Source organism: Leucopleurus acutus (genome assembly GCF_964270905.1).
Source record: "Leucopleurus acutus genome assembly, chromosome: 13".
Lineage (NCBI taxonomy): Eukaryota > Metazoa > Chordata > Mammalia > Artiodactyla > Delphinidae > Leucopleurus > Leucopleurus acutus.
Window position 1 is genome coordinate 62,638,104 of NC_139155.1, and position 22,217 is coordinate 62,660,320.

The 22,217-nt window shown below is 42.0% G+C and overlaps 1 protein-coding gene across 2 annotated transcripts in view; it reads left to right on the forward strand.

The window, feature by feature from the left end:
- CEP192 (centrosomal protein 192) overlaps positions 1 to 22,217 on the forward strand; it is a 94,358-nt gene that overhangs the window by 41,683 nt on the left and 30,458 nt on the right. For both annotated transcript variants that reach the window (XM_082853458.1, XM_082853457.1), the window contains 16 exons: positions 83 to 209; positions 6,052 to 6,223; positions 7,258 to 8,134; positions 9,089 to 9,237; positions 10,658 to 10,888; positions 12,251 to 12,376; positions 12,569 to 12,712; positions 12,814 to 12,877; positions 13,299 to 13,438; positions 13,538 to 13,630; positions 14,171 to 14,289; positions 15,212 to 15,388; positions 16,661 to 16,751; positions 16,944 to 17,120; positions 20,196 to 20,456; positions 20,714 to 20,829. In XM_082853458.1, the coding sequence (XP_082709584.1) occupies positions 83 to 209; positions 6,052 to 6,223; positions 7,258 to 8,134; positions 9,089 to 9,237; positions 10,658 to 10,888; positions 12,251 to 12,376; positions 12,569 to 12,712; positions 12,814 to 12,877; positions 13,299 to 13,438; positions 13,538 to 13,630; positions 14,171 to 14,289; positions 15,212 to 15,388; positions 16,661 to 16,751; positions 16,944 to 17,120; positions 20,196 to 20,456; positions 20,714 to 20,829 (3,064 nt within the window). The remainder of the gene's footprint in view (positions 1 to 82; positions 210 to 6,051; positions 6,224 to 7,257; positions 8,135 to 9,088; positions 9,238 to 10,657; positions 10,889 to 12,250; positions 12,377 to 12,568; positions 12,713 to 12,813; positions 12,878 to 13,298; positions 13,439 to 13,537; positions 13,631 to 14,170; positions 14,290 to 15,211; positions 15,389 to 16,660; positions 16,752 to 16,943; positions 17,121 to 20,195; positions 20,457 to 20,713; positions 20,830 to 22,217) is intronic.

Genomic DNA, 22,217 nt, shown 5'->3' on the forward strand with positions numbered 1-22,217 from the left:
TCAGAGTAATTGGTCACATTCAAAAAATTACACAGAGTGTTTTTTTTTTCTGTTCTCATTGGAAAATACACCTTTCTGGTAGATTTGAAAAATCCCTCTCCTGAGTGTGGTGGACATGGCTCGGAGGATGACCAGGATAGCTTCCGACCTTCCACTTCTCCACTGAGTCATTCTTCTCCTAGTGAGATTTCTGGAAATAGTTTATCAGGGTAGGTGCTTAACCTTTTTTTTTTTTTTTTAAAGTAATAAAATACATGCTCAGTGTAGGAAAATTGGAACAAAGTGTAAAGAAAATTAGTTATCTATAGCTTCGTCTCTCAGAAGTAACCGTTATAAATATTTTGTGAACTTCTTTCAAGATATTTTTCTTTGCAAATTTTCATACCCTGCTTTTTTCACTTATTAAAATAATTCCTACATTTAAAAGAAAATTAATGTTATAGACTGCATAATGAATCTGTCACAGTTTATTTGGTGCTTCTGGTCGATACTGGTGATACTATATTTTACCTTTTTTGTTTGTTTGCCATTTTAATGATACTGAGATGAACAACTTTGCTTATAAAATTTTTCCTGTGTTTTAACTGATTTCCTCAGAAGTGAAATTACCAAGTCAGGGATAAGAATATTTTCAGGCTCTCTGGATTAGCAAACTATTTTCTAAAAGAGTCTTAAAGACTTGCACTCTTACCATCTGTGTTTGTTGAAGGTGTGCATTCTACTGTTTTCTTATCAGCATTTTAAATAACTTTTAATTTTGGATTTTTTTTTATCTTACAGTATTATTTGTGTTTTTAATACTAATGAGATTGATAAGTGCTTTTTCAAAGGTTAGGATAAGAATCCTAATATTTTACATGTTTTAGCACAACCTGTAGGGTAACTTAAGCTTCAAGTTATAAGATCTTTTTAATTTTTCAAAAATGCCTTAAGTCAACATTGTTTCAAAAGTTTACACATATACAGGTATATGTGTGTGTCCATAGAACTTTGAACAGTGTGAATGTAATGCTTCATCAGATGTGTTTGTGTATTTGTGTATAAATGTGCACGTGTGTGTGTTTCCCTCCATTAAGCTCATTGTCTGCCTCGTTCTCCAGTCCTCTAACCAGGGGCTGCTATTGCTGGTTTCTTAGGTTTCCTTCTGGTCTTTGTTTGTGCACATACACAGATATGAGTGTATATTCTTATTTTCATCCCTCTTTATAGTCAATAGAGGGTCCTTTACACACTTCTTATGTTTTGCTACACAAGGTTACTTATCCCAGCCTTATCTGTATTACTTTGCACGCATGCAGATGTATTACAGGATAAATTCTTGGAAATGAGATTGTTGGGTTGAAGAGTATATGCATTCACGTTCCTATTTAAATTAGTACAACCCTCTGTAGAGGTTGTGTTAGTTTAATTTTCCACCAACAGTTTAGGAAAGAGCTTGTTTCCCACAACCTCACCAACAGAATGTTTATCAAACTTTTTGTTGACAGTCTGATAGGTGAAAAAAAACTATTTCAGTATAACTTTAAATCATGAGTGATGATGAGCATCTTTTCCTTTATATTTCCTTTTGTATCATATATCTATTCATGTTTGTTGCCCATTTTTCTCATGAACTGTTAGTCTCTTTTGTCTCCATTTCTCGGAGCCCTTGACGTATTAGGGAAAGTGAGTAGCCCTTTGTTTGTGACATGAGTTATACAGTTCCTAGTCTTTAGAAGGTTTTTTCCTTTCTTGTATTTTTTGCTCTCCCGGATACTTAGCTCTAGCTTACCCACACCATTTCTGATGAATATGCAAAATCCAGGAGCATCTTGGGAAACACATAATAGGTAACTTGGATATCAAATATAATTTCAATTTGTTTCAAACTATTGAACATTTATGATAATTTCACTGCTTAGGTAAAATTTTCTGCTTATTAAAATCTTTCCATAGAGGAACATATAAAAGATCTTTTATAAAGCCATAAAAGAAAAAATCCATAGATTTAATAAAATAAACTTTCTGTATGGCAACAGTTTTTGCCTCAGAATTGACTTGATCTTTTTGTAAGCTTTATGTCAAAGATGCTTTCAAGTCTAATAAGATCTTTCAAGTCTAGTAACCTTGTTAGGCTATGTCTCTATGTTGACCTGATGGCCACCTTGCCCTGTCACACAGCACCCTTTCAGTATGTGGAGTCAAGCATTCTTTTATTTAGGAAAGGTTTTTTTTTTAAATTACTTATTAAGATATTGGTCCTGACCCCAGGAACTCTAGTCTTGCATATGTGGGATCTGCATTTATTTTGTTTGTAATCCTTTCTTTAAGAACTTATTTTAGAATAATTGTAGATCCACGGGAAGTTGCAAAGATAGTATAGAGAGACCCCATGTCCCTCCCCAGCTCCCCAAGATGCTGCACAGAATCACCACTTGTGCAATCACTTGTCCTGGGCAGGGCAAGTGGGTAGAATTGTGTCATTTTATCACAGGTGTGAATGTGTGTAACCACCTCCACAATCAGAGACATAGAACTTTGCCATCACCACAGTGACCTGCCTCTTTCTTACTTTTTCATTTTGTTTGCATTTCACATTTCTGATTTCTAGATTCCTTGTACTATTTTCTTTTTTGTTTCTTAACCCCCGTGTACTTTCCAGTTTCATCTTGTTTTCTGTGATCTTGACATTTTAAAAAATTGTATATGAAGGCATTTAATAACAACTGTAAGTGCTCTATAAAGACATATTGTTATGATTTTTTTTCCTTCACCTGCCCTTTACTGCATGATCAGAGACAGAATGCTGGGCTGGATGGTCTCAGTTTTGGACCCACCTGTTTTTTCTTTTGCGCCTAAGAAAATACACTTATTCATTAAGTGTAGGAAACATATCTTAGGGGGATACTGAACTTTCTCATGAACTTGGTCAGATATTTTGAATGAGAGCGTCACGTTGACCTTTCTAAAGTGACTGTTGGTGGGCTTCCTTCTCCCTACGGGTCAGCCACCTGCACCCACACCCCCACCTCTCAGCCACGGCCAGACTGCAGCCTTAGGGGGAAAGAAGCTGGACACCAGCAGATTCTGAGATTCGTTCTCCTGTCCCTTCTCCTGCTGCATGATAGGCGTTCCTGCCGAGGCCGAGCATCCAGCTCCATTTTATCTTCCTGCTTTCGCTCATCTCCTTTTTTTCTCATCAGCTTAAATGAACATGCTGGCGTCTTGTGGCTGATTTTCCTGCGCACAGTTCTCTCTTCCACTGAGGAGACTTTGTTTCCTGTTGCCTGTGACTCCCTCCTCCTCCTGCACCCAGCAGCTGGTACTGCCTCTCTGGGCATCCATGCCTGTTTTCTTTTTCCTCATCTTTGTGCTTTTTTTTTTTTTTTTGGTCTGTTTGTTTAAATTTTTTTATTATTTTATTTTCTGGCTGAGTTGGGTCTTCGTTGCGGCACGCAGGATCTTTTGTTTTACCGTGCAGGCTCTTTGTTGCGGCGTACGGGCTTCTCTCTAGTTGTGGCGGGCAGCTTTTCTCACTCCAGTTGTCTCGCGCGGGCTCGCATGGGCTCTGTAGTTTGCGGCACATGGGCTGTCTGGTTGAGGCACACAGGCTCAATAGTTGTGGCGCACAGGCTTAGTTGCCCCGAGGCATGTGAAATCTTGGTTCCCCGACCAGGGATCGAACCCACATCCCCTGCATTGGAAGGCGGATTCTTTACCACTGGACCACCAGGGAAGTCCCTCATCTTCGTTTCTTTATGTGTTCTCCCTGTGTTGCGGGGTAGCCGAGCTGTTCAAGTGTTTATCCTTGATGTCACTGATTTTCTGTAGCATCAGCTATGCTTTCATGGCTTCCAATGTGGACATTCATTTTGTATTCATTTCTTTTTATTGAAATCCTTCTTGTACTTTTGTATTATGGTAAAATGAGTTTCATGGGTTTTTTTCAGGTTTTTCCAGTTCATTAAGTTTTTTATTTAATTTTTTAAAATATTTATTTATTTATTTGATTCTGCCGGGTCTTAGTTGCGGCAGGTGGGCTCCTTAGTTGTGACATGCGAGCTCTTAGTTGCAGCATGTGGGATGTAGTTCCCTGACCAGGGATCGAACCTGGGCCCCCTGCATTGGGAGTGTGGAGTCTTAACGACTGTGCCACCAGGGAAGTCCCATACTCATAAGAATATTAAGTTTCTTAATATTCACGGTGAAATGTTGGTCAGAATGTTGATCTGTTGAGTGGCCACATCTTTCTGGTGAGAGCCCTTTATCTACTGAGTTTGCTGCTCACCAGTTTTCCTGCTGGCTGGTCTTCCAGCGTCCAGCCAGCTTCCAGCAGGTCCGTAGTGCTGATTTAGAGCTTCTAATTCCAGAATTGCCTTGAGGTTCTGTGTGGCTGGCACCTTGGCAGCTTTTGGCTTCCTTTGGAGTCTGACATCCGGACTGAAATTTCTCTTCTTTTGTTTGTGTGTTCTTACAGTTCACTTCTCATTGCTTGAAGTAATACAACCTAAATGCATTTGTTCATTTCGACCAAAGGAGCTAGACTCAGCACGTACCCCAGTACCCAGAACTCTTTTCCTGCTGCCCCATGGTGTCTGTGTGAGTATGTGTGTGCATGTGTGTGTGCGCATGTGCATACAGAACCCACGCAGGTGCATGTTATTCAGTGACTAAAGAGGACCTGAAGCAATTTGGTTAATATTTTGTCTTCATTGGTTAGAGATTCACTAACTAGTATTGTGTCAGGGCTGTCTTGATTTGGTCCTTTTAAAAATCCAGAATTCAAAATAGGATTTTCTCTCTGTGTCCGCTGGCCACCTGAGTATTCTGAACTTTGTGCACAAAAATGATGGGTAAAATTCAGTCAGATTAAGGGCTGACTTGAAACTAAATGGCAGAGTATTCAGGGGATGCGGCAGCTGTTTCCAGAGGCGGCTGTGACGGTGTTTCCCACCCAGTGTGATTTTGCACTCTGCCTTGAGGGGCAGCTTGGCCCTCTCCTCTGTTGGGCTGGCCTGGCCCCGTGCTGGGGACTACCTGACAGAATATGGCACATGTATTAAATAGATGCAGGAGCTTATTATTTATTGCTTTATAACTTTTTTTTTACTTAATATATTCTGAACATCTTTCTGAGTCAATGGTTAGTAGTCAACAGCATGATTTAAAACAGCTACATAGTGTTTTATTGTGTGTCTGTGCCATAATTTCAATAGCCTCCTTTCTCCTACATGACGTTTAAGATTGCCTACGTTTTATTGATAGTGATATATGATGTATCCTTTTAGCGAATCTTTATAATTAGCACTAATTTTTTTCTTAGGATTAATCTCTAGATGTATAACACCTGAGTCAAGGGGCTTTTGCTATGCATGCTTGATAGCTCAGCCGAGAGTTGCACTGCTCCTATTCCTGCCCGTGGTGTGGCTCTTCCCATCTCTTTGATTGTTTTCATCTTTGCTCTTTTTTTTTTAACAATCTGTATCAAAGATCTTTATTTATTTTTGCGGTACATGGGCCTCTCACTGTTGTGGGCTCTCCTGTTGCGGAGCACAGGCTCCAGATGCACAGGCTCAGCGGCCATGGCTCACGGGCCTAGCCGCTCCGTGGCATGTGGGATCTTCCCGGACCGGGGCAGGAACCCGTGTCCCCTGCATCGGCAGGCAGACTCTCAACCACTGCGCCACCAGGGAAGCCCCATCTTTGCTCTTTGAGGGCAGGAATTGGCGAGTGCTCTGCTCATTGCTCTATATCAGGTATTCAGTAAACTTTTGCTGAATGAACAGCTAACAGTGTTATGTGACTGTATGTGAAATTTATTAATGAAACTGCCACAACATTTTTCTTTTTCAGTAGCTTACCAGATACTTCATTCAGTAGGACTATGATTTACAGTTTTAGATAATTAAGGGTGAAAAGAGTTGAGTCTAGGGTTGAGTTGTATATGGCAGCTGGGACAGACGGTAGTGCAGGTTGACAGGGTTGTAGGCAAGCAGGAAGGGCTTTCTGCCAGTGTAGACGATGTTAAGTGAAGGGATGGACAAGTCCAGGCACAGGTGTTCTCTCTTCCAGGTGTGCCCCGGAGTCTTTCAGTTCAGCAGCTCACCTGCAAAAGCACCCCTGTGAGAGGGAGTCATCCCAGCTGACGAGTCCACAGGCCAGCATCAGCAGGCTGACTTACATGTCTGAACGAGAGAGCACCTGTCCCGCCATGGCCTCAGATCATGGCCTTAAGGACCACCAGGTGGGAGCACTTTTGTTATTTCTTTACTCAGGCTTCTGGAGCTGAAGTCTTACTGATGTAGGACTCAGACTTGAGTTCAGGCCTAATTTCTGTTGCTCTTTTAACTTTAAAATAAGTGTGTGTGTGTGTTTTGCTCGTGTTGGGTAGGCACTACAAGTACAAATATTTTAGCATCTGCCATCAAAAAGCTCTCAGTCTGGTGGAGGCCGTGCAAGACATGCCGTGTAGTGAAATGCACTGTGAGAGATTCAGGAGGCGACTGATAATCTGACCAGGTGGCGAGTCCAGTGAAGCTTGGTGGGAGGACTGTCTGGAATCAGGCATGGGGGAGGCAGGGAATTGCAAAACACGCTGCATTTGAGAGCCCCCAAGAAGTTTGGAATGGCTTCGGTGAATCATGTACATGGAGAAGAGGAGGGGAGGCCAGACCACGACATCGTGGATGTAACATTTGGGAGTTTGAAGGCTCTTAAGTAGGACACAGACCTGCTCTGTGTTGTTTTGAAAGCTCCTTGCAGTGGAGGAGGCACTGAGGGGTGAGGTTAGAACCAGGAGGACTTGACACCAGGCGGCCGGAGTTGTCAGGCGAGGGGCAGCACAGGCTCAGGCCAGGGTCATGGCCATGGGGGTGGGAGGGAAGCAGAGAGGTCTGAGAGATTTGTGTGGGAGAAGCTAGAATTTTACTACCTAGGTGTGTTTCGTGAACGTGACAGTGTTCAGTTTGTAATGAGCTGCGTATGACTTGCGGTGTGCAGTGCAGGCCTCCTCCGCTAAGCTGTGCCTAAACCTACCCACTAAGTTACTAAACAAAACCACTCGTTTCTTGTCCTGTGAATTAGGAAGAACAATGAATGCAGATTTTCTAACTTTTAATCCTGCATTTCACAGCCACTGAAGTACTTTGTATAAGCCGTCCTTTTTTCAGAGAGGTAACATCATGTAGATCTCTATTCTTTGAGAGTATATCAGCATGGTTTGCATTTGTAGTACTCACTTTATCTGTGGATAATTTCTAAACATTTTTTGTCACACAGAGTGATGTCCCCAGTACGTTGAGCACCACAATTATTCAGGCCAGTCCAGTTCCATCTCAGGAGCAGGCTCCGGATAAGTTGAGAGAAAAAAGTCCATTTCAAAGTAGAGGAAAAGGAGCGTTACCGTATATTATCCAGAAGAACTTGGACACAGAAAAAGAAACTGAAACTGCTTCTCTGAGTAGTGAACTTGAAGATGTAAAACCGAACTTTAGATCGAGAAGAGAGCTTTCCTCCAAAAGCGAAGATCTGTCAGAAACCACTGTGGCAGGTGTGACCTCAAATCCCAGTGAACTGGACCAGGTCAGCCTGGCTCTGCCAAGGGAGTTGGGCCTTGGCCAGTGGGCCCTGCCAGCCACGCCACGCCTCCCCGTGTCCCGCCAGGGGCCTGTGCCCGACAGTGGACGTGTGACTCCTGTAGACACATCTACTGCCGACAGTGCGTTCGTTGGCCAGGGCCCTCCCCAGACCTCCTTCCCCAGCACCGAGGACTGCGGCCCTGCTCCCTCAAGGCAGCACGGGCCCACCTCGGGCCCTGCGCTCTCAGCACGCCGTCCCCTCCCAATGGCTCCCTGTGCCCAGCTGAGCTCAGGAGCACTGCCTCGGTGCCAGACCGGCGACGCCACAGCCTGTGGGCTCCCGGGAAACTGTCATCCTGCTGTCGTCACAGCAGAGCACGTCCAGAACTCTGTGGCCATGGGCTTTTGTCTTGGACAGAACATCAGCTCGGAGTTGTTGGCTGCCTCTTCCCTTTGTAACCTGTATTCTAACGCCTTCAATCAGAGTCTTCTAAGTACAGCCAAACCTTTTACTGTGCAGTCTCTTGGTCCAAACTGTGGAATTGATCCATGGGATTCAGGAGTGATGTCAGGATTTGGTAAGATGCTTTCTTCTCTGCTACTGATTGTTGTTGGTTGCTGCTATTTAAAAACTGAATTTTCTCAATTGGGACCATAAAACTAGTTTGTTTTAAGGAGATACTGATTAGCCTGAATTTCTTGTAAACTTTTCTCTTTATCCTGAATTTGGAACACAGACCATAACGTATTTCTGTGCAAGGGTCCCTGAGTGGCCTTAGAAAAACATAAAAACTTAACGCAGGTAAAACTCCCACCGCCTTTGTCTTTCTGTTTCTCTCTTGTGCTCCAAACTTGGAATTCTGTTGTTGGTTCAACTAGGAAACGTCTAGTATAGAATCACCCCCCTGAAGGAGGGAGTCTCCTGCCAGTTTTTAAGTCTTCAGGGGTGACTCGTGTGGGAGTGAGAGGCAGCACCCTTCCGCTCCCGCCTGTAGTGGCTGAGCTGCCTGTGCTCGTGCTGATGGTCACTCTTGGGAGCAGAGCTTGGTGCTGTGCTTTCCTGACACGGTGCTCATGGCCACTGCAGCACGATCAGTTTTGCCTTCTTTTTCTTCTGAAGGAAATTCCACAGTCACCCCATAAGAATGGTGAAAAGCTTGGTCATCATGTTAAAAATCAGTTAGAGCCTCCATCATTTCTCATTAGGTTAGGCAGTGGCTTATATTTATAGGAGAAAAAGGGAAGAGATTACTGATAGCAATAACATCTAAGAGTTGATTAGCTGTAAATTTTTTAGTTTGGTCAATTTTGATTGTTTTTCCTCATGGGCTGGTTGCCTCAGGAGAAAATTAGTGACCAGTCTCTGCTGAGGCGTATGCAGTGTTGGGGACTCCTATTTAGATCTGGGGCACTTTATAAAACCATAGCTCTCGGTGTCAACAGGTAGTCTTCTGTAAAAATTTCCATTTAACCAGTTGTGCTTTTGATGGGGTGTTGGGTATGCATTTTGACTCTGCTTTAACTCTACCCAGGGAAAGTAAGAGTGCCTGAGGAATTGAAGTTTCCTCATGCTTGCTGTATTGGCATCGCGTCACAAACCTACCTTAGTGTCCTGAATCCCGCCGACCGCTGGCTGCAGGTCAGCATCGGGGTCCTCAGTGTTAGTGTCAACGGTGAAAAGGTGAGCTTTCTGTGTCTTTCTCCTCTGACTTAGCGATTGCAGTACAATTAATGCTGAAGCTCTCCTTTGCCTAGTATTAGTACTTCCTTTTATACCAGGGAGCATGTCCACCACCATATACTTGGCACAGAATCGTTGGAATCGTATCTTTTTCTTGGTTCCCCTTTTGTTGCAGTACTTCCAGTGAAAGTGAAATCTGAATGTGTTTCTCAGATTTCATCAGGTGTTACTATTTATTTATTAACCGTTATGTTTCATTGTTTATAAAATCATGTAAATGTGCTTTTTGTGCTGTCGGCTTAAACCACTGACTGGAGCTCCAAGTTTCTTGTCTCTATTCGTTGTTTTTGTTAAATGTGATTGAGTATAAGTTATTGTCGTTTATTCCAAAGGAAAAAAAAAAAGAAACAAGTTACTCTTGCAACCTGTGCCTTCATTTAGTAAGTTAATTTATCTGATCATGTTCTTACATGATCTTTTGAAATACCTGGAAACACAGTTTTAACATTAGAGCAGGGGTCTCTCGCATGATCAGTTAAAGCTGCTGAGGTTCTAGACTCTAGACCCTGTGGGCCTTGGTGAGTAGGGAGAGTGGGAAACAAGGTCAGCAGCTTCTTGCAGACAAACATTGGTGGACGGGTTTACTCTCCCCTCTTACGTCCTAGTGATAACCTTGATTTACTTGATAAAATAAGACTGTCTTCTCTCCCTCTCCCTTTCCCCAGCTTTTCCCCTCTGATCCTGAGGGTAGAGGAAAGGCAGGTGGTTGGAGGAAAGGGTTGAGGGTGAAAGGTGGTGAGATTGGAGGCCTTTTTAGGAGCATGTAGGAAGTAATGATGTCTCTGGAAGTGGGAGTAGAAAAGAAGATCCCTGTTCACAGTGAGGAGGGAGAGATTGGAGTGAGTCAGAATCGTAGACTTGGAGGCCTGACAGTGAACCTTGGAGATCAGTCTAACCCCCTACGTTACACAGCTGCAGAGACCAGGTCCCAGGTGATGTCCAGGGTGGGAGACAGGTCCCAGGGTGATGTCCAAGGCTGGAGGTGCTGCCATTTTCAGCACCCTTTTCAAAAAAAGTGAAGGTAAAAATAACGTATCTTCAAAAGTCCTTATGGGAGTTCCCTCGTGGTCCAGTGGTTAGGACTTGGTGCTTTCACTGCTGTGGTCCAGGTTCAGTCCCTGGTTGGGAACTAAGATCCCACAAGCTGTGTGGCATGGCCAAAAAAAAAAATTCCTTATAATTTTGACTAACTGTATTTTCCAGGTAATGAGTTATGAGGCCTGGGTATTTTTCAAGAGCTAACATATCTAGATTTGGTAGTTTGAGTGACTATGAAAAGGGATCTTAAACTAGTTGGTTCTTCTTCCTGATTTTCATTGTGAAGTTATTTCTTAACGGACCATGTGGCTCTTCTTTTAAGGTGGATCTTTCAGCTTATCCTTGTTTAGTTTTCAAGAATAAAGTCATCATAAGACCTCATGCCACAGAAGAGATAAAAGTGCTCTTCATACCGTCTGATCCTGGGATTTTCCGATGTATATTCAGCATTGCTTCTTGGCCGTTTTCAGCTGACGCAGAGACAGTGGCACAGGCAGAAGCACTGGCAAGCAGGGTTGTCCTCACCGCCATTGCTGAGACCCCCGTGATCGAGGTGACTGTTTGTAAGCAGGTCTTTGTCATACCTGGCATTTTAATGAGGCTGTTCAACTTTAGAAGTAAAATTTGGGTAAAATGAATTTGTGGATGAATGTGCCAAAAGTTATAATTGAGCTAAACATTACTCTTAATATTTTCTTATTCCAAAATTTAAAATTATTTCTGGAATTCCCTGGCGGTCCAGTGGTTAGGACTCTGCGCTTATACTGCCGAGGGTGCGGGTTCAGTCCCTGGTCAGGGAACTGAGATCCGGCAAGCCGCACAGCGAGGCCAAAAAAATTAAGATTATTTCTTTTGTTTTATAGAAGCACAGATATGCTCGCTAAGATGTTTGTAAGCAAAGTATAACGTTAAACCCTATTTTCCAGCTGGTTTCCATCATGTAGTTTGATGTGTGTGGAGGAAAACACCACATTCAGATTATCCTCTTTTCTGTACCTGAAGACTGCTCACTGAAAAATTTCCTCTTATACAGTTGCTCATTTTCTGGAAGTGAAAGAAATTGGGTCTAGCCAGGTTGGGGCAACAAAATGCTTGTGGGATTGCAGGCATCTTTAGGACACTGGCTGTCAGCCCTGGCTGCACATCGGAATAACTGGGGTTTGTTTTTTAAAAAAATTTTAACTAATTAATTAATTTTTTGGCTGCATTGGGTCTTTGTTGCTGTGCGCAGGCTTTCTCTAGTTGCAGTGAGCGGGGGCTACTCTTCGTTGTGGTGTGTGGGCTTCTCATTGTGATGGGTTCTCTTGTTGCGGAGCACGGGCTCTAGGCGTGCAGGATTCAGAAGTTGTGGCACAACAGGCTCAGTAGTTGTGGCTCTCGGGCTCTAGAGCACAGGCTCAGTAGTTGTGGCACATGGGCTTAGTTGCTCCGAGGCATGTGGCATCTTCCCGGACCAGGGCTCGAACCCGTGTCCCCTGCATTGGCAGGCGGATTCTTAACCGCTGCGCCACCAGCGAAGTCCCTAGATATTATTGTAAACATTTTCAGTGTTGTCAGAGTTTGGACTAAATCCAAAAATGCCCACATATGTTTTGGAGGGAATTGAGAAGTCGGTAGTATAACAGTAGAGCTAGTGGAAGGGAGGCTGTGTGTTTTGTAAAGTTGTCAGTTTGTCTTCTCACAGTAATGCAGCTAAGCTGTTGCTTTGTTCTGTAGTGTATTTGGGTACGTGGACTACCTCAGAAAAATAATTTACTTGTGTTGAAAATAGGAATTGTAAAATAGCCCCAGGAGTCTTAGGTAAGTTTACCTTTAATGTTGACTATTTGTGGCTGGAAAGGGCAGTGATGTGAACATAAGCTGTGATATTTATTAATATATTGTTTTTATAAATCCCTTTTTTCCCATAATTTAGGTAGAAACAGAAAAGAAAGATGTTCTTGATTTTGGTGACTTGACTTATGGAAGCTGGAAAGCTCTGCCTTTAAAGCTGGTAAACAAGACGCACGCCAACATCCCAATTAGACTCATTATTAATGCTGTAAGTACTGTGCTCGGGGAGGAAACCTTTACAGAGCACACTGACTTAGAGTTGTAGATGCAGCTACTAGACTCCTTGGCTAACTTCTCTTAGCAAAGTAGATATTTTTGTTAAGGATCTTTGAACAAATTTAGCATCACACCAACATGACACCATTGGCTCTACTGAAGCGGCTTCTCCTGTTTCTGACAGAACGCCATAGCCTGGCGCTGCTTCACCTTTTCCAAGGAACCCATGCACACAGCTCTGAAAGCTGTTCCTTATGCCCATGCGATTGCTCAGCTGGCCGCCCCCTCAGTGATCAACCATCTGATGCCTGCCAGTGATGATGGACAGGTGAGCTGGGGGATTGAAGGACTGATTTAGAATTAAGGAGGAAGTTAAGTTTCCGACTACTTTTCTTTCACTGTGTATGAAAAAATTTTTTTATTTTACAGGATCCAGAATTTCTGATAATTTGGGTTCTTTTCCATAGTCCAAAAAAACAGATGACTTCTTCAGGTATCATGTTTACGTTTTATGGGATTTTCTTTACTCTGTAGCTAAATAAACTACAAAGTTGAGGCTTATTTCTCCTGTTAGTAAATTGTCAAATATTTATTGTAATTTGTCAGATATTTTATGTTGTTTTCAAGCTGGGCAGAGAGCATGCTGTTTTGGGTCAAACCCATCCAATTCTGGATAATCCAAGCAAGTACCACTGAAAACGTTTTGGGGTCTTTTCTGTTAATTGATGTTACCTCCTCTACCAATTAGATGTTTTCTTCCTTTTTCTCCTCCACTCATTTCTGTTCCTCTCTGAGTTCTTTAAACAGTCATTTTAAGATTTTTTTGTGCCCCCTGATGGCATAGTGTTGGGCCATGTGTGGCATTTAGAATTAAATAACTCTGGTGTCTGAACTAAAAGAATGACCTTTTACAGAGATTCTAGACTCAGCAGAAGAATTCTTGGCCAGAGTTGATATAGAAGTTGATAGTCCAAACCCTACACCAGTCATTAAAAGTATCAATCTTCGAGCAAGAACAGGAATAGCCAGGATACATGCTCCGAGAGACCTACAGGTACCCTAAACTCCTCACTTTGCTGTTACTTTATGTTCAGGTTGATTTCATTCCAAGTGTGGCATTTTTAAAACATGCCTGTTTTACCCCATCCTCTAGACTATGCACTTGTTTGCCAGTGTGGCTTCCTCAACAAGGCAGTACTTACCTTTGAAAAATGCTGGGAATATTGATGTCCACTTGGACATCAAGGTAAGAATTTGTGTCTGAGGCTGTAACTTATTTCCTCGGGCTGGGACTGTGAGTGTCTCCTTGGGTTCTGAAGGTTGCTCTGCTGTTGACCTGGGGGCATTGGCAGGGGTGGTCAGACAGAAGAATCTGATCCCGGGCTTTCAGAGCTGGTGTTACACGAGCATAAAACAGATGGTTAGGAAGTTCAGCTGGGATGTCTAATGTAATAGGTACAAGAACCAAGCTCTAGATTAGTTCCTGAAGACCGAGTCATCCTATGGCTGGGTGGAGGAGAGGGAGCCACATGTGTAGACATCATTTCTGAGTTGTGTGGCTGAGTGAGGGGGTGTTGGTGGCCAGGAATTAGGGATGGGGCAGGGGATAGTTTGTTATGGAAGAGAAGAAAGATGTATCCTTTCCAAGAAAGTAAGATGGCGGGGCATTGCTGGGCAGGGAGGGAGTAGAATACCCAGTTGTGGTCAGTGAGAGAGACAAGGCACGTGAGTGTGTGAAAGCCATGTCTGCAGGTCAGCGTTGACTTATAATTATGTAAATACTTAGATCCCAGATCAAGGAAGTCACTTTTCAGTGGATCCAGAGAAACTATTCCTTAAACCTGGAGAAGAGCACGAAGTTATAGTTTCATTTTCTCCAAAGGATCCCAAAGCCTGTGAGGAAAGGTAACGTAGGACTGTTGATCATGGCGAATTTGTGCTTATTTAGGTGTGCTCCGGTCCACAGCCTGAGGGACAGAGTACACGCTTCACCTCGCCTATACAGCACCGCTTCACCTCTTTCCTTTAGCCTCAGATCTTTCTGCTTACTGAAAATCTCCTTTTAAACCAGCTAGCTGACTAGAAAGTAAGAAATCACTATTTTCAAGTATATTCTGACAAAAGTAAATAATAACACGTCAATCTTGATGTTTCTCACTAACTTCTTCTCTCTCACCAAGGAAATCTTCAGTTGACCTTGTCAGTTGTTAAAGATACAACTGACAGTTGTATCTTTTCCAGGCCAGTGACTTTTTGGCACCCAAATCATAAGTGAATATCACTTTACAGTGGTCGGAGCACCCTTGTCACCAGCTTTTGAACTTGCTTGATAAATGTAGCTTAGCCCGCTGTCCTCAGACGCACGTGGCCCATCCCCTGCCTGATTGCCGAGCCCCCTGCCTGATTGCCGAGCCCCCTGACTGGTTCCTGAGCCCCCGAGTGCCTCACTGTCCTCCGCCTGCTTGGCCCTGGGTGCAGAGGTGCTGGCTGCTCGGACGCGAACACTTGTGCCGGGAGGACTCGCCTGCACCTGCCCACCGGGGTAGCACCCCCACCCAGGAGGCTTTCCTCATCCCTTCCCAGATCCCTCCCTGTCTCCCGTGACCCATACACTTCTCTCCCGCTGTGCTCATGGCATGGGCCTGTGGCATGTACCCATCTCCTTCTCTGTCTGTTTTCTCCTCTGGAATGTAAGCTGTGAGGGTGAGAATGCAGTGTAGCCTCAGCACCGACCAGCTCAGTCTCTTGGACGAAGGAAGCGCATAGGACAATAGTTGTCAAAAGAATTGAATTCTGAATATTGAACTTAGATGGTTTTCTTTGTTAGGATCTTGAAAATATTTGTGCAGTCGTTTGGCCCTCAGTATGAAGTGATGTTAAAAGGTGAAGTAGTTTCTTCAGGAAACAAGCCTCTGATGCCTGCATCTTGCTGCTCAGATATTCCTTTGATTTTATCCAACAAGCAGTTTCTGGCGTGGGGAGGTGTCCCCCTGGGCAGGACACAGTGAGTATACACTGTAGCTGTTATCACATAATGCTAGTCTTCCCTGTGTTGATGATGACCATGTTAATGTTTTTAGAATTGAAATAAAACTATCATATTCATTATTCATCCTATCATGAATACAAATTTTTTAGTAAATTTTTAACCTATTTTTAAAATACAAGCCAAAAAAATTAGGTTTCAGTTTTCTTAAGCTCTGGTGAATTCTGTGCTGATGACCAAACTTAGGCAATTAAGTGTGTCTTGGTTCCTTCTCTGGAAAGCCCTGGGGACTGGTGGGAAGAAGAAATAATCAGAGACGTTGCATCTATTTAAGGAGTTAGAGTCTAGTTGATGAAGGGGCACGTGTTCTTTACGCAGCTCTCAGTGAAGACCCCTCTTAGCTAGGCTCCTGAAATATCCTGCATGGCCGTGAGTTTGAGGAACTGTGCCCTCCTCAGTAGCTCCTATGCCCGTGCAGTCAGTCCATCTTTAAACATTGTACTTGGTTTTAATTGGCTTTGTTTTTATGAAAAAAATATTTTTCAGAAAGTCTTTCCCAACCATTGTACTCAGGTGTGCTGATAACCAAAGGTCTTTGATTTTATTCTGAGGTTAAACTCAGCAACCTTTCCCTTTTAACACAAATGCACAAGGCATAGACCACAGCTTAAATAATTTAACTGCCAGTCTTCAAAATTTGAGTAAAATGGAGATTTATTCATGTATTCTGTATTCTCTAATGAAGAGAAGATTCATATATTTTCAAAGACTGAAGGATTTTCATCCTGTGAGCCAGTTGCTATTCATACATCCATTCTACTTGCACTGTAAGTTTTTTTAAAGTAAGGTTAGTTCAGTATGCTGTTTAAAAGACTACTTTGTGCAAATGAGTCTCGTGCTTAGGACCCTTGTTTCCACGAAAGATAGGTTTTGGAGCTGAGGATGGTATTGACTTTAATGACTTAATGAATTTGGTAATCTGAATTTTCATTGATTACTATTTTATAAGACAGATAATTCCTATACACAGAGAATGAATAATAAGGGCAGCTAAGGAGCTATAACAGGAGAGAGACTAAACCCAAAATCTTCTCTGATAAGGTGAGTCTTGAGCATACGTTCTCACAAATGTAGAGTTCTGGGACTGTGGAGGCACTTTCAGGCTGCTCAAGGGGCCTGTGCAGTCAGTCCATCTCCAAACACTGCAGTCAGTTTTAATTGGCTTTGTTTTTATGATTGTAGCAATATCCATGGAGGAAAACCACATTTAAGTTGTGTCATTGTTTCTAGGCTTCAGAAACTAGCTTTAAGAAATAATTCCACATCTTCAGCCCAACATTTACGACTGCTCATTAGAGGACAAGACCAGGACTGCTTTCAGGTTTGTGGAGTGCATGGCTCTGTTCTGTTTCACGTTCTCTCTAGATCCAGGACACTTAACACTTAACATCTAGATACATGACACTTAATGTAGGCCATCTTGTGTTCTTAATCTTCGAGGAGTTCATGTTAATGGTATGTTTTATTTGTGCTGCTGCTCTGTTTAATGCAGAGATTTTTTTTTAAATTGTAGTTTCAGCACACTTTTGGTTCAGAAGAGCGATTGACCAGTAACTGTGAGATCAGGATTCGTCCAAAAGAAGACATTTACATCTCTGTGTTGTTTGCACCTACTCGATTATCTTGTATGTTGGCCAAACTAGAAATTAAACAACTTGGAATTCGATCACAACCAGGCTTTAAGTTCACGGTAAGATAATTTTATAGCTTTTTTTCCCCTCCCATGGAGTTTATGACATGTTGTAACTATTGGTTAAATATTGGTAAATTACATATACTCTGCTTTTTATAAGTCAAAATATGTGATTACCTAGATTTACAAACAAGTTAGGGAGTAATTATATACCTTGTAGGATTACCCTATTTTAAAAGTAGCCACCAGAGTATTCCTGTAAGTAATGGTCTTGTCTAATGCTTGTAAGTTTCATTTCGGTTTGAAAATTTTGAAATGTACTCAACTTTTCAGAAATCCATTTTTTGGTAAATCCAGATGGAAATGTTTAAGATGTTGACTTTCCAAGTAAATTTTATTCTTTCAATTCAGCAAAGTATCTATTGACGTCATTTGTTAGACTCTGTTCCGTACACCAGGGATACAAAGACAAGAGCTTTTCTATTTTGTTTCTTCCCAGCATAATTTCAAAAGATTTCAAGTCATTTCTTCAGCTAGATTCAGGGCACTAAGAGAGAAAAATGATGAATCCTGGAGGAGAGGAAAGAAGGACAGGGTAGTCGGATGAAGCCTGAGCTCCCTGAAAGTAGCTAAAATCCAAGCAATTAGTTGGCAGTGGGGCTGGGACTATGATGTTGATCGTTTCCTAGTGTCAGAGTGGATGTGTGATAAATTACAAGATTAACAACACCTAGAAGTTTTTTTTAAAAAGGATAGATATTTATGGCAAATTTACCTTTATTTGATGCTGGAGCTGGACACACTCTCTGTGGAGCTCTTCACATGGCCCCATGAGCTTTGGTGGGGAGAGGTGTTAAAAGGTGTAAATGGCCATTTTCAGAATGAGGCCTGCAGAGCAGCGGTTCTCAACCAGAGACTGTTTCACCATCCAGGGGATACTTGGTAATTTCTGGAAACATTTGTGGTTGTCACACTGGAAGTGGGAAAAGATACAACTGGCACCTGGTGAGTAGAGGCCAGGGGTGCAGCCAGACACCCACACTGCACAGGGCTCCCCATGTCTAATGGCGCAGCCCAAGGGCCATTGTGCCGAGGCTGAGAACCCTGCTCTAGATAGATTTTATTTTATTTTATTTATTTTTATTATTTTATTTTATTTATGTTACGTTACGAGGCTTGCGGGATCTTAGTTCCCAGACCAGGGATTGAACCCGGGCCCCCGGCAGTGTAAGTGCAGAGTCCTAACCACTGGACCACCAGGGAAGTCCCTGAGAAGCCTGCTCTAGAGCAGCAGTTTCTCTGGTTGAAACTTTGGGTCAGTGGGCATTAGTCAAATTTCATTTTATTTAATCATTCTTTTTTTTTTTTTTTTTTTTTGCGGCACACGGGCCTCTCACTGCTGCGGCCTCTCCCGTTGCGGAGCACAGGCTCCGGACGCGGAGGCTCAGTGGCCATGGCTCACGGGCCCAGCCGCTCCGCGGCATGTGGGATCTTCCCGGACCGGGGCACGAACCCTTGTCCCCTGCATTGGCAGGCGGACTCTCAACCACTGCGCCACCAGGGAAGCCCTAATCATTCTTTTTCTTAACCTTTTAGTCAGTAATTATTTGTGACTCCCTTAGACTTTTTTTTTTTTAATTTATTTATTTGTTTGTTTTTATTTTTGGCTGTGTTGGGTTGTCGTTGCTGTGCGTGGGGCTTTCTCTAGTTGTGGCAAGGGGGTGCTGCTCTTGTTGTGGAGCACGGGCTCTAGGCGCACAGGTTTCAGTAGTTGTGGCACGTGGGCTCAGTAGTTGTGGCTTGCGGGCTCTTTAGCGCAGGCTCGGTACTTGTGGCACACGGGCTTAGTTGCTTTGCAGCATGTGGGATCTTCCCGGCCTAGAGATCGAACCCATGTCCCCTGCATTGGCAGGCAGATTCTTAACAACTGCGCCAACAGGGAAGCCCCCTCCTTAGACTTTGAAAATATAGGAAGAATACTGATTTTGAATTTTTTCAAAAGCTGACTTTCCCTGTTACTTTCTATTTTCTTGCCTAAGATTTACTTGCAAATCTCTGTGGGAAAAGAAAAATTAGAAACACTTTTGGTTCTTGGAACTAGCAGAGCTCACCCTGAATGAGGTGGGATTTGCAGGAACTTCACATCTGAAGCCCTTTAAAAATGCTGTTAATTTGTACTAAGGGGCAAGCAATACTGATTTTTGATCAGCCTGAATTTAATTTTTCAAAATGTTACTTAGTACATAACAACTTGAAATAAGCTACTGATGTTTTTAAGTTTGCAAAGGATTCTTTGGAACTTATTTCAATAATTAGGAATGAAAGCTCATTTTTAAGAGAATGCATGTCAAAGGGTATGAAACGTTTGTTTCCTAGCAGGGTACCTATTTCTTACATTCCTATTCATAGAGTTTGTTCTGTGAATCCTTGTTTCCTGGTAGTGCTGAGCCCCCTGGGAGCCTTGTAGCTCAAGGGTGGCCCTGGTCAGCACTGGAGCCTCCACTCTGCCCCTTGCTACCGGGTTGGCTGTGCTCTGAGGCTTGTTTGAGTTCTGGGCTTCTCTTTGGTCCCTTTGGTACAGTCCTCTGACTCTGCTAGACCGGAAGTTAACAGGATTATATGCTCATAGATTTTTCTGCCCCCAAAACTTTTCATATTGAAAATTCACAATTATTGGGTATTTGAAAGAATTACATGGTGAACACTTGCATGCCCTACCACTTAGATTCTACAGTTAACATTGTGCTATATTTCTTTTATCACATATTTAACCGTCTATCAATTTATCTTATTTTATGCATTTCAGAGTAAATTATAAATACCAGTGTCTTTCATGCTGAACACTGCTTAAGCAAACATATCAATATTAATCTTTTTATTGTTCTTTTATCATCTAAGCTTGGCATATTGGAAGGTAAATAATTTTGTAGCTCATTGATTTGTTTTTCCCTTAAAACATAGTCCTTACTATAAGGCTAGAGATTGACTGTGGGGAAGCTACTAGCCAAAGTACACAAAGCTTAATAATTTTAATTGTAGTAAATCTGTTTTTTTTGTCTTCTCTGACCGTAATTTAATCTATTTTCTGCTTACATAAAAATAATTTTGGATGTATGTGTTCTGTATTTTTAGATACCTTTGTCTGGATATGGAGGCACAAGTAACCTGATTTTGGAAGATGTTAAAAAGTTATCTGACAGTTACCTGGTAACAGTGAATGACTTAGTGCCTGGCAAAGAAAGTAGAATTGTTTTTTCTGTTCGTAACACTGGCTCTCGAGCAGCTTTTGTTAAAGCTGTAGGTTTTAAGGATTCTCAGAAAAAAGTTTTGCTGAATCCTCGAGTATTAAGGATTTTTCCAGACAAATTTGTGCTCAAGGAAAGAACACAAGAAGTAAGTATGAAAGTCTCTGCACTAAAAATATGAGCTTATTTTTAGGTTAAAGTAATAATTATGTATTTTATGGTGGAGAGCTAAAATCATATTTGAAAGGAACGTAGGAGTGGAAGGACTTATCTGATCTTGGAAATACTCTTCATGTGCATCTTTGTCTATAGTGACTGTTTGTGCTCCTGTGACAGTTTATTCAGAGTGAAATGACTTACTCAGAAATATTTAATATTCACTCCTGATTTTTTTCTTGGCATCAGGATGTTACTATAATATATAATCCATCAGACAGAGAAAACAATTGTAAAAACACCACAGAACTGTCAACTATATACTTTTTTGGTGGAGATGAAATTTCAAGACAGCAGTACCGAAGGTGGGTCACTTACCTTACATGATGGTGGGGACCATTCAGTGGAAATAAAGAGGCTGTGACAGTGGTTTGGGATTTGGAATTTATAGAAGATGTTTCACTACTTTTAGTGAACTGGCAGATGAAAAATCTTGGTAAAATTTGTGTGACCGATAAGCTACCTGTAGGAGAAATACAGGTAGAAATACCTGTAGGAAACTCATCTGCAGGTTTCCTTGCAGTATCCTTTTCTGGACGTATATAGGGGCCTCTGCTCCTTTGCTTAGAGAGGACCTTGGACTTCATCGTAGGACGGTCTTTGTAATGATGGCAGATCAGTTTCAGAAAAGATTTAAGAACTACTGAAAAGAGTATATTGTGTAAACGCACCTGACTTGGAACATTTCTGGGAGTGTTGAGAATCATTTCAGAGGATCAAGCCATATTTTAGACATGTGTAGGGTGTCTAACTCTAGCTACTTAAGCTTGTACTTGTAAAAAATTTGGTACATCTGATCTAAATGTAGTTTAATATGCTGGAATGTTGTCAACTTTATATTTAGGTCTAGGTGTGATTTAGACATTCTGTGTGTTGAATTCAGAGTTCTTGTGTCACAAAATCTTGTTTCCTAGCCTAAAGCTGAGTATGAGGTAAGTGAAGCTCCTGCCAGTTCATGGTTCGCAGGAAGTCATTGCCTCCCGGGAGGGCGGGCATGTGCGTGGGCCAGTCTTTCCTTCTTCCAGTCCTTTGTGCTCTGCTGTGTTTTATTCTGATACACAGTTCAGGAAACTGTTTTATTTTTAATCAGTGAAAGACTGTTAGAATATTTAAGAAGAGTTTAGTGATGTGTTGCTACATGATGATAGCACAGACCTGAAGTGAAGAGCTCAACTTTGAATGTGGTTTTTTCTCTCAGTTGAGTATTTTAGAAATAGAAACTGGCATTTAGAGAAATTAGATCACAAGTTTTTTGGTTTTTTTCCTTTCTTTCTACTGGGATATAGAAATCAGCGTACTCCTTTATAACTCCTCTTTGCCATTAATTTATAGTAATGAGATTTCTTTCGTTTGTGAACATCTGTGTTTTATAGAGAAATTTACTTTTTAGTTCTCTCACCTCAAAATTCTCTAGAAGAGGTCAAAGTAACAGAATTACATGGTAATTTAAATATTACCTTCTGATGTTTTATTTGTATCATTTTCTTGGCTTATTTTTTCTGAGACAAATTTCTAACTGACCAAATTTTCACAAATAATGAAAATGTATGACCCTAAAAGAATCTAATTTTATCTTTTTTCTACTCTTCTGTTAGGAAGTGGTTGATTTGATGTGTTTAACTGAAACTGATGATTGTACTACCATGTATAACTTTTAAGGGAATTTCCAAAACAAGGGTTTTTTTTTTCAATT